Source organism: Perognathus longimembris, chromosome 1 (genome assembly GCF_023159225.1).
Source record: "Perognathus longimembris pacificus isolate PPM17 chromosome 1, ASM2315922v1, whole genome shotgun sequence".
Taxonomy (NCBI): domain Eukaryota; kingdom Metazoa; phylum Chordata; class Mammalia; order Rodentia; family Heteromyidae; genus Perognathus; species Perognathus longimembris.
The window spans coordinates 156,277,897-156,290,478 of NC_063161.1; the positions used below are offsets into that span (position 1 = coordinate 156,277,897).

Genomic DNA, 12,582 nt, shown 5'->3' on the forward strand with positions numbered 1-12,582 from the left:
AGTCCTTTGTTTTTTGGCGCTGTCCGGGGGCTTGAACTCAGGACCTCTCTCATTCTTCCTTGGCTTTTTTCACTCAAGGCTGACACTCTACCACTTGAGCCACATCTCCACTTTTTTTTTTTTCTTTTCTTCTGGCTAATTGGAGATGAGTCTCTCGGACTTGTTCGCCCCGGTTGGCTGACTCTGAACTTCAATTCTCAGATATCAGCCTTCTGAGTATTTTAACATTACAGGCATGAGCTACCGGCTCTGGGCAGTTCACATGGCTCAATCCGCTATTTGATAAAGGAGTAGTCACTGTCTCCAAAGACTTCCCGTGTGTGACCTAGGACAAATCCCACCGCGGACCCTCTGTGTGAGAGGCCGCTCAGGAGGGAAGCTGACCTTGGCCCAGCCGGAGGAGGATGCTGCTGGGGTCCTCTAGTGTCGCCACTGAGGAGAGGGGACCCCTTAAAGCCGCCCAGTCAAGGATCTGGCTGTTGGCAGGGAAGGATGGCAGTTGTGTGACGTTGGCTCCCGGAGGCTCTTTGAAGATGACCAGGCTGGGGTTCTGGGGGAGACAGAGAGTGATGAGTCCCTGCCACAAGCAGGAAGTTGTCTGGCTGAGACTGCTGAGGCTGTTGGGGTGTGCCATCACCCCAGATCCCCCCCCCCCGGTCCCGCTCCTCCACCTCAGCCAGCTCTTCCCATCGCCCTCCACACACGCCCCTTCACAAGTCCAGCTGTCTGCCTCCCAGCCTCTCTCCCGTCCTGATTCCTCACCCCAGCTGCCCTCCTAACGTCTCTGTTTGGATCTGTACCCCAATTTTCTCTCTGTCTCTTGGAGGTGTCCCCTCCCTGAGCGCCGGTGTCTAGTATGTGAGTCCCGCTGTGGTCTGGTCCTTGCTCACCTCCCTGATTTCTGTCTCTGCCGGGTTGTTTGCTCTGTCCCTGCATTGGGGCTCTGGCTTGTAATTGGCAGCTGCTTCACCTGGGCAACCTTGCAGGGCCCTCTTATAAGGAGGAGGCGGGACTTCCGGGCTTCCCAGCTTCCTCCAGCTCAGAGCCCCCACCATAGGACAAAGCCAGTTGGCCTGGATGCAGTTCACACTTAAAACTTAAGGGGTGTGTGTGTGTGTGTGTGTGTGTGTGTGTTGAGGCTTGAACTCAGGGCTTCACATTGTCTCTTGGCTTTTTCACTCAAGGCTGACTTCTACCACGTGAGCCATTCTCCCAAATCTGGCTTTTTGCTGGTTAATTGAAGATAAGACTCTTAGAGACTTTCCTTCTTGGGCTTGCTTCAAACTACAAACCTTAGCTCTCAGCTTCCTGAGCTGTTAGGATGACAAAATTACAGGCATGAGCCACCAGTGTTTGTGTTTTTGTTGTTTCTCCAACGTGAGCCATATCAACTAGAGAACTTCCTGCAAATTCAGTGAACTACAAAGAACAAAAACAAAACTAATAGGGCTGGGGATATAGCCTAGTGGCAAGAGTGCCTGCCTCGGATACACGAGGCCCTAGGTTCGATTCCCCAGCACCACATATGCAGAAAACGGCCAGAAGCGGCGCTGTGGCTCAAGTGGCAGAGTGCTAACCTTGAGCGGGAAGAAGCCAGGGAGAAGCTCAGGCCCTGAGTCCAAGGCCCAGGACTGGCCAAAAAAAAAAAAAAAAAATTTTTTTGGGGGCTGGGGATATGGCCTAGTGGCAAGAGTGCCTGCCTCAGATACACGAGGCCCTAGGTTCGATTCCCCAGCACCACATATACGGAAAACGGCCAGAAGTGGCGCTGTGGCTCAAGTGGCGCAGAGTGCTATCCTTGAGCGGGAAGAAGCCAGGGACAGTGCTCAGGCCCTGAGTCCAAGGCCCAGGACTGGTGCAAAAAAAAAAAACAAAAAAAAAAAAACAAAACTAATGTCTCCTCTAACCCTACCTGTTCTCATTAGGCTGCCTCCGAGCCCTTTCCCTCTGTGATTACGTATTTTCAGATTACATAACCTTGTATTGTATCTTTTTCAACCTCAATGAAAAGTCTAGTCAATGGACTATCACCTGGGTCCAACTGTCCCACTGCACAGATGGGCAAATGGAGGCTATGCAAGCCAGCCCACCTGCGCAGCAGCCTGACTCCCACCTCCCCATCTGGACTCTTTTGTCCCAGGGTCTTGCTGCCCGCCCTCTGGGCGCTTTGTCAGGGGCCTGGCCCACAGGAAGGGACGGCAGGGGGCTGGATGGCTGGTGTACTCACATAAGCCAAATGCAGCGGGATTCCCGGTGCCTGGAGCTGTAGTAAGGTACTCTTGTTCACGACGAGGACCAGAAACACCTGTCGAGGCTGGCTGCCATTGTGCCTGGATGCCTGGAGAGTGAGCTCAAGCTGCGCCACCTCCTGGGGAAGGAACCAGGAGACACACACTAGTTATTCATGCACAGGTCAGACCCCAGATGGCCAGGAGTGACTCATTGACCAGGGGCTGCTTCCCCATTTTCCTGGTCCCCTCTGGCACCTGGCACCTGTGCACAGAGCAATGCCTGATCCTCCAGATGTGCCCAGAAAAACACATAAGCACATGCTGAATAAGTGAGCAGTCAGTAAAAAACAAAAAAGCCAGGTGCTGGTGGCTCAGGCCTGTATTCCTGTATCAGGAGGCTGAGATCTGACTATCCCAGTTCAAAGCCAGTCCAGGCAGGTAAGTCGGTGAGACTCTTATCTCCACTTGACAACTCAAACCAGAAATGGAGCTGGAGTTTATGTAGTAAAGTGTTAGCCTTGAGTAAAAAAATGCTCAGGGACAGCTTTCAGGCCCTGGGTTCAAGGCCCAGGAGTGTCAAGAAGATGACAAAGGAGAAGGAGGGAGAGGAGGAGGAAGAAGGAGGAAAAAGAAGGAAGAAGGAGGAGGAAGAGAAGGAGGAGAAGGAAGGAAGGAGGAGGAGAAGGGAAGAAGGAGGAGGAGGAGGAGGAGGAGGAGAAGGAAGGAAGGAGGAGGAGAAGGGAAGAAGGAAGAGGAGGAGGAGGAGGAGGAGAAGGAGGAGGAGGAGGAGGAGGAAGACGATTAAAACAACAATGTCTGGGACAAGACTGAACTTCATCTGGTGGTCAGGATCTTGGTGTGTGTGCCAGTACTATGGCTGGACCTCAGGGGCTGGGCACTGTCCCTTAGCATTTTCACTGATGACTGGCACCTTACCACTTGAACCACAGCTTCACTTCCAGCCTTTTGGTGGCTAATTGGAGATAGTAGTCTCAGGATCCCTCCTGCTCAGGCTGGCTTCAAAATCTAATCCTTGTCTTCAGACCTCAGCCTCCTGGGTTGTTAGGATTACAGACACTTGGCTGAGATCTATCTATCTATCTATCTATCTATCTATCTATCTATCTATCTATCTATCCATCCAACTATCCATCAATCTCTTTCTTTTTCTTCCTGTCTTTTTCCTCTCACCCTCCTTCCTTCTATCCCTCCCTCCTTCCTTCCTTCTTTTCTTCATAGGGCTTCATAGGAAGCCCCAGCTAGCCTTGAACTTGAGATCATTCCACCTCAGCTGGGATTCCAGACACTGGAGTCATCACTTCTGGCAAGATTTGTTGTTGTTTTTTCAGTGCTTTCTGTATCTCTACAACAGACAGTGCCTTATGCCCGGAATTGGTGCCCTTCCTTTTCCAACCTCCCCTGGGTGCCCCTGGAGGCCACCGGGCTCCCTCACATGGTATCCACATTGGTTCTCCTGAGGGCTGAGAGTACAGCTCAGCACTGAAGCAGGTGTTTAGCACACAGGGGACTCTGGCTTCCATTCTTAGCACCAAAATGATTGCTCGTCTGGGGCTGGGAATGTGGCTTAGTGGTAGAGTGCTTGCCTCGCATACACGAAGCCCTAGGTTCGATTCCTCAGCACCACATATATAGAAAAAGCCAGAAGTGGCACTGTGGCTCAAGTGGTAGACTGCTAGCCTTGGGCAAAAAGAAGCCAGGGACGATGCTCAGGCCCTGAGTTCAAGCCCAGGACTGGCAAAACAGCAACAAAAAAGCTCAGGGACAGCGTCCCAGCCCAGAGTTCATGCCCCACCACCAACCAAAGAAGAGGAGGAGGAGGAGGAGGAGGAGGAGGAGGAGGAGGAGGAGGAGGAGGAGGAGGAGGAGGAGGAGGGAGGGAGGGAGGGAGGGAGGGAGAGAGAGAGAGAGAGAGAGAGAGAGAGAGAGAAAGAGAGAGAGAGAGAGAGAAAGAGAGAAAGAGAGAAAGAAAGAAAGAAAGAAAGAAAGAAAGAAAGAAAGAAAGAAAGAAAGAAAGATTACTTCACAGTTCAAAGCCAGCCCAGCTCCAGCCCCTGCCCCAGCAGCTCCCAAAGCTGGCAGCCAAACTGCGAGCCCAGACATCTCCTCTAAACTATGACACAGGGGAAGCTATTTCCAACGGACACAGCAGTGGAAAGTTTTTTGCATCAGGCTTCTAATCATCTCCTTGCCACTTCCTGGAACGATGTCACAAAGCCAGAGACAGTGTTTCAGTCCCTGGAAAAATCTGCTCAGAAATATTTCCATTACTCAATAATGACACCCTAACCCCTCTCTGTATGAAGGTGTGCTCTTTAAGACACACACACACACACACACACACACACACACACACACACAGCAAAAATAGTATCTCATTTTTGGTCCTTTGTGCTGTTCCTGGGACTTGAACTCAAGGGCTAGGCACTGTCTGTAAGCACTTTTTCCTCAATGCTAGCACTTTACCACTTGACCCACAGATCTATTACAGGCTTTTGGAGGTTAATTAGAAATAAAAGTCTCATGAACTTTCCTGTCCAGGCTAACTTTAAGTCTTGATCCTCAGATCTCAGCCTTCTAAGAAGTAGCTAGGATTACAGGCATGAGCACCAGTGCCCAGCCAGAATGGACAGTTCAGTTCATAGTTATGATTGCTACTTGAAACTGAGCAAAGCAAAGCACAGCTCCCCTGGGTGGTGTGGAGGAGGGGCAGGCTTGGCGTCCTTGCCCTGGCCACATTGTGAGTTATTAGCACACACAATGGAATCTGGCTGTGCAATTCTGTATGTCCACAAAACTCTTCCAACTGTCCTCTGTGAATGGGTGCATTTCACCTTAGTAAAGCAGTTGGAACACAATTGTGTATCAGCCATTTCTCACCGTACAACTTCATTCAAGCCTGGCCCCGTGCTGAGCATAGAGCTGTGCCAGCTAAGCAAAGCAAGGATGGGCATTCTCCCATGTCACACAGGGGCATCTAAAGGTATAGGGAGAACCAAGGGTGAGTGGCAAAGCCCGGAGTCCAGAGCACATGAGCCAGGGCTTGACCATGGGACAGCTCTCTCCCAGACTGTCTCCCTTCCCAATTCCTCTCCTGGGTGCTCCCCACCCCGCTCCAGCACCAGCTCTTTGTCCTTACTAAAGGAGAGAACCTCCAGTGCATACAGGAAACATAGACCGGCCCCATGCTTTGGAAGGCTGAAGCCCAGGAACTATCATCAGAAGTGAAAGTATGGCTCAAATGTTTGACCAGCCAGCCTTGAATGAAAGGCGCTAATAGAGCGTGCGAGGCCCCGAGTTTAAGCACCAGGGCTAGCACCAACAAAACAATGTATATACCATTCAATATTTGCTGGATGCAGATGGCTCATAGCTTTAATCCCAGCTTCTTAGGAGGCTGAGATCGAAGGACCAAGGTTCAAAGCTAGATTGGACAGGAAAGCACCTGATGGGGCTGGGAATATGGCCTAGTGGCAAGAGTGCTTGCCTCGTATACATGAAGCTCTGGGTTCAATTCCCCAGCACCACATATATAGAAAACGGCCAGAAAGTGGTGCTGTGGCTCAAGAGGTAGAGTGCTAGCCTTGAGCAAAAAGAAGCCAGGGACAGTGCTCGGGCCCTGAGTCCAAGCCCCAGGACTGACAAAAAGAAAAAAAAAAAGTCCATGACACCTTTACTCTCCACTTAATCGCCAAAAAGTGGGAAGTAGAGCTGTGGCTCAAGTGTAGAGAACTAGCCTTGAGTGAAAAAACCAAGCTGGAAGCCCTGAGCTTAAACCCTCAACCCTAGTACACACAGACACAGACACAGACACACAGACACACACACACACACACTATCACCACCCTCCCTGGACAGCCATGGCTGGCAGCAGGCAGCAGCCCAGCCCTGAGCAGACAGGAAAAAGCCCCGGTGCATCAATCCTGCTGCTGTCCCTCTGCGCCTCACTCTCCCCATCTGGGAAACGGGGCTAATACAGGGCTGGGCACAAGTATCAGGCAGATTTCTGGGTACAGGAAGAAAAGAAAAGGAAGTAGAAGTCAGGGCCAGGTCATCTTAGGAGTCAAACATGTCAGAACACTCCTCTGTTCCCAGAACTCACAAACCTTGACACCTTTCCAGTAGAGTCGGGGAACGTTGGGCGCTGAGGTAGTCAGTCACAAGTTAGGATGGCATAGAAAGTGAGCAGTGTGGAAACTCCGGGAAGCTGGAGAGTAGTGGCCTACTCATTACAGTAAAACCTAGACAGGCTTTCCACAGCAAACATTTCCCTCCCACTGTCTTACACACACACACACACACACACACACACACACACACACACACACACACACACACTTCCTTTTTCCCTCCCCTCGCCTGCCTGTCCCCAGCCGGGGCTCCTAGGGGCCTCCCTGTCCCCAGCCCAGGCTCCTAGTCTTCCGGATGGGCTCTTGGGGATTCTGGGACCCAGCCAGGACCAGGCAGCCTAGCCAGCCCCTTGCCTCTGTCCCTGCCAGCCTGGGGCCTGCCCCAGCCCCTTCCCCGAGCCACAGGGTGGGAAATCCAATTTCTATTTTTGTGCCAGTGTCCCACGGATGCCATTGTTGGCGCAAAGGTTGGTGGCGGGAAGGGGGGATTTCAGTGAGGAGGCCCTAAGTGCTAGTAGCCACTTATAGAAAGTCGCTTCCAGCAATTCTTCTAGAGTCTTGGGGCTGCCTGAAGTCCCCACCCACCCAGGGCCAGCCCAGAGGCTGCCCTCCATCCTTCCACCCTGCAGTCTCAGTATATACAAGAAGGGTCATGAGGCTGGGAATGCGGCCTAGTGGTAGAGCGCTTGCCTAGCACGCGTGAAGCCCCGGGTTCGATTCCTCAGCACCACATACACAGAAAAAGCTGGAAGTGGCGCTGTGGCTCAAGCGGTAGAGCGCTAGCCTTGAGCAAAAAGAAGCCAGGGACAGCGCTCAGGCCCTGAGTCCAAGCTCCAGGACTGGAAAAAAAAAAAGTCACAATGGGAAGACAAACCTGGGTTCAAATGCAGGGTCAGCTAGTAGAAGCCTGTGACACTGATATGGAAAATGGGGCAAACAATATATCCAATTTACCTGCTTATGAGGACCCACTCTGTGTGTGTATGTATATGTGTTTATATACATATATGTGTGTATATACACATATATACACACAGAGTGGATCCTCATAAGCATGTATATATGTGTATAGATATACATAAATAGATATGTATATATTTACATATTCACATATATTCCATATATATTCATAATATATACTTTCTCTTCCTTTCCTTTCTTCCTTCTGCTATTCATCTATCCATCTGTCTGTCCATCCATCCCATATCCATTTTCAGGTTGACTCAGAGCTGAAAACTGGGGAGATGGTGCGAGCCAGATTGAACCCCTGTGTAGCCTATGTGACCCTGCTCCAGCCCCTTCCCCGAGCCCACCCCTCATTTGGAAGGCCTAAGACCAGAAGGCAGAACTGGCTCCAACCATCTCCCTTCTCTCCATTCTGCTTTCAAGGCAACAGCAAGGAAGTCTGAGTGTAGACAGCCCGTCCAGATGCCCAAGCTCTGCCACACCTGCTCCCAGGACAACAGACTCTACCACCCTTGGGCCTAAGGGAGCCCGCATGGGCTGGAAGTGCTCCCTCTAGAGGCTGGGAGAAGAAGGAGAGGAGGCTGGACACCACGTGGGCAAGGCACGCAGGGGTAGACATCCATCCCGAGTGGAGAGGCAGGGCTCCAGGTGAGCGAGTCGGGTGCAGACCCCTTGCCGGGGTCTCAGGGCTACCCTGCCTTCCACAGCCCCTCCCTAGCCTCGCAGGAGAGTCTGAGGGAGGCAAGGGGCCTCCACGGCTCACTGTCTGCCTCCCCCTGGCCAGCCATGAGTTCATGCTAGGACCTGGGCAGCTCTTCTGCTTAGGGGTTCCATGGGTTTCCCGAGTTTGCCCCAGGACTGGGGTGAATCAGCAGCTGACCCGGCCTGGCTGCTGGGGTTTGTTAAGAAGACAGGAGACCTGTGTCGTCAGTTTGACGGGAATTGCTGAGACACCAGGCCGGTTTCCTGTCTCTGAAGATCAGGATGTGACCTCGGGCTCCGTCCCGGCATCCAGGCTCCGGCCTGCCCTTGAGGGACCCGGCACGATAAAGCCCCTGTCCAGCAGCCCCCCCGACCAGTGTGTGCCTGCCAACCACCTCAGGGCATGCGCGCACGCGCAGACACACACACACACACACACACACACACAGAGCTTCCACGGGGATTTTGGTGGCCACCACCCACAGGAAATCGGCGAGTTCTGAGGCCACACAGGGAAGGATGGGAAAGCCATCTCTCTGTGCCAGGGCCTGACGAAGGCAGCCGTAGGTCAGGAGGGACCAGGCAGGCTGCGGAGACAGCGTGCCCACGCTCCTGGCTCCGGGCCTTTGTACATGCAGTGCTCTTGGCCTGATGCCCCTGACCCCACACTCCGGCTAAACACAGAGCCTTTACCCTAATGCCCCTTCTGTCCACATCCAGCTCTTGCCCCCACCCCCATCCTATGGCCAGTTAAGTGCAAGGATGCTGATGACCCCTTCCCTGGCCCATGCATGGCTCAAGGACAGGGCCTGCTTCTGCCGCCTGCATCCTCCATGCCTACCCCAGGGCAGGCACAGATCAAGCATCTGGCAAGGGCTGGCAGGGGGGGGACTGTTGGCCCACAAACCTTCTTCTTGGGGCTTTTTTTTTTTTGCCAGTCCTGGGACTTGAACTCAGGGTCTGAGCACTGTCCCTAGCTTCTTTTTTTGCTCAAGGTTAGCACTCTACCACTTGAGCCACAGCGCCACTTCCGGCTTTTTCTGTTTATGTGGTGCTGAGGAATCGAACCCAGGGCTTCATGTATACGATGCAAGCACTCTTTCCACTAGGCCATATTCCTAGCCCTTCTTGGGGCTTCTAGGAGAGCAAGGTGCCCCCCAGGGACACTCCAGGCTCCACAGCACCAAGGCCAAAGGGCAGGATCTTGGGCGTGACTGTGGGACAAGTGGGCCAAGCCCATTCATGGGGGGCAGCTGAGCTCCATGAGGCTGAAGATGGATCTGTGCCATCTTTATTAGAGGGGTCACCTTTGAGATCCGAACAAGTCGGCTGATATGCTGAATGCTGGTATTTACAGGTGAGAAATGGAGTCCAGCGACACCAAGAGCAACAATCACCACAGCTGCTGTTCCTGGAGACTTTGCTCTGGCCAGGCTCTGCGCTCAGAATTTTGCCGATGGACAGGTACTGGTAGCTCACATCTTAGTTATCCTAGTTATTCAGGAGGCTGAGATCTGAGGATCACAAATTCGAAGCCAGCCTGGGCAGGAAAGTCTAGTGAGACTCTTACTTCCAGTTAACCACTAAAAGCTGGAATGGAACTGTGGCTCATATGATAGAGAGTGCACCAGCATTGAATGAAAAAGCTAAGGGACAAGCCCAAGCCCTGAGTTCCAGTGCCAGTCCTTGCATTAAAAAAACAAGCTGGATGTTGGTGGCTCACATCTGTGATCCTAGCCACACAGGAATCTAATATCTGAGGATTGTTGCTCAAAGCCAGCCCAAGACTCCTATCTCTGATAAACTACTCAGTAAAAGCTAGAAGTAGTGCTAGAGCACTAGCCTTGAACACAGAGAGGCTCAGGGACAGTGCTCAGGCCCTGAGTTCAAGTCTCAGGACTGTAAAAAAAATGAACAAATAAAAAACTGGGCATTGATGGCTCATGCCTGTAAGCTAGCTACTTAGGAGGCTGAGATCTAATGATCACAGTTTGAAGCCATCCTGGGCAGGGAAGTCTGTAAGATTCTTTTCTCCAATAAACCACTCAGAAAAAGCTGGAAGTAGCACTGTGGCTCAAGTGGTAGAGTGCTAGTCTTGAGCAAAATCAATCTCTGAGATAGCACCCAGACCAGGACTGGCACAGGCCTGGTCCCACAGGAATCTCTCAACAACCCTGGGAGGTCGGAACTATTATCATGGTCTTTGTGTTTCCCATGGGAAGACTAAGGTTTGGATAGGTGACCCAAGGGGATGTAACCTTAAGAAGTTAGTCCAGGCCAGACTACATGGCTCCTTAATCCTTAATCCCAGCTACTCAAGAGGCTGAAATTGGAGGATTACTATTTTAAGTCAGTTCCAGCCGAAAAGTCTGTGAAACCTCATCTCTAGTGAACCAGTAAAACTTCAGGTTGGAGGAATGGTTTTAGTGGTAGAGTGCCAACTGAGAAAGCAAGCCAAGAGCAAGAGCGTGAGGTCATGAGTTCAAGCTCTAATACGAGCACAAAAAGAAAAAACAAAGGAGAGGTTAGCCAAGGTTCAGTTGGAGGACTGTCTGGCTTCAGGACATGAGTGCACGCTCTCTCTTTCTCTCTCTCTCTCTCTCTCTCTCTCTCTCTCTCTCTCTCTCTCTCTCTCACACACACACACACACACATTGTTGCTTTGATTTATTTTGTTTTGAGACAGGGTTTTAACTATGTTGCCCACATGGAGCAATGTAGTAACCCTTGGATTCAAATGATCCCCTTGCCTCATTGTTCTGAGTATCCAGGACTACAGGAATGCACCACAGTGCTTAGCTAGCCCCTTGTTTCAAATCCTTGCATCCTGGTCACACGGTAACGCTTTCAGCTATGCATGCATTCACTGTTGTTTGATAGGTGCCAGGGCCTGGGCCCAACTCTGCTGCTCCAAAATTCTTCATGAGCTCCTGACCCAAGAAAGATGTGGGGGGCGGGGTCCCCCTTCTGCATACCAGCCACTAAGCAAGGTGCTGGCCAGTGACAGATCCAGGATTAGATCCTGGATCTCCTGGGCTCCAGCATTCCCTACCCCCTCCTCAAATGCATCGTGCGTTCCAGGACCTCGGTGCCTGGCTTTGAATTAAAAGCTGTGTGCTCTGCAAACTGAGTTCTCAGGGGAGGACAAGGGAGATACTGTTGTCATGAATTCGAGAATCCTTGGACTAGAGGGTACTGACACGGCACTGGTTCTCATGCTTGTAAATCCAGCTACTTGGGAGGCTGAGACTGGAGAATCTCAATGCCGCAATTCAAAGCCAGCCTGGACAGACTCATTTAAGACACTCATTTCCAATTACCAGCAAACAACAACAACAACAACAAGAAACAACAACCAGGAGTAGAAGTATGGCTCAAGTGGTAGGATGTCAATGCTAAGGGGAAAAGCCAAGCAAGAGCATGAGTGCCTGAGTCCAAGCCCCAGTACAGACACACGTGTACGTATGTGCATGAGGACACACACACACACACACACACACACACACACACACACACACACACGCACTCCTCAGTGGCTGTCGTTGCCTGTAGATAGAGCCAGGCCTTTTCTGTCTCTTGGCCCTAATCTGAGGTGAGTCGCAAGCTACCACGCGCCGAGCCCCAGCAAGGCTGGCTCCCACAGTGGCCAGTTCTCTGCTCTTCCCACCACCGGCTGAGGTCCTGGCAGACCTTTGCGTGGCTTCCTCCAGAGGCCCTGCCCAGTCCCGTAGCCGCAGGCGTACCTTGCCCTGTGTGGGCATCCTTGATAACACGGCAGTCTTCCTGTCTGCACACCTGTCTCCCATAGACCTGAACTCAGGGCGGGAGCTGTCCTTTGACCGGCTGTTGGGTGATCAGGGTCTGGAGAACCCAGTTACTCAGAAGAGGGGCAGGACCCACACATCAGAGTCAACAAGAAGAACTTACAGAAAGCAATCTTATTTTCCAAATCATTAGCCAATTAAAAAACAAATTACAATGCCTGTACATGCAACCTAAAATGTGTTTGGCGCCCTCTGAAACTTTGGAATTATCAGAACCCACAGTCACCATGGCAGGGAGGGAGGTGGGGAGCAGGGCCCCCCGATACTGGTGGTCTGGGCGCCTTCTTATCACCGCACAAACGCCAAGGCAGCTCAACAGTTTTGGGGGCAGGTTGGCCACTGTCTACCCTGTCGAGTCTGATAAATCACTCAAAGGACGAAAGAATACATCAGCCAGGTATAGCTTCCAGCCCAGGGAGACCAGCGCCACCTGAGCGCTGAGATTCCCCGGAGAACCTGAAGTCCTGAGGAGAATTGGATGTGAACTCCGGCCTTCACCCTCCCCACCCCCCCAAGGCCAGCCTCAGTTTCCTCCTCTGAGAAGTGGGGATAATAAGCAGATGCTGGCAGATTGGCCCTTGCAAAGCTTACTCCCTCAAAGATGCTCTGTGTCTGGCAGATACTAAGCCCCTGCCAGCACCTTGGAGGTCCTAAGCGTTGACACATGTGCTACTATAAGAGACGAACTTAGACAAGATAAAGGGAGGTCTC

General features: G+C 51.9%; 1 protein-coding gene across 1 annotated transcript in view; it reads right to left on the bottom strand.

Moving 5' to 3' along the window:
* The window catches only part of Eng (endoglin), a 30,775-nt gene that overhangs the window by 9,374 nt on the left and 8,819 nt on the right, over positions 1-12,582 (bottom strand). The window contains 2 exon segments of the mRNA XM_048343490.1: positions 385-550; positions 2,228-2,368. Of these exon segments, the coding sequence (XP_048199447.1) occupies positions 385-550; positions 2,228-2,368 (307 nt within the window).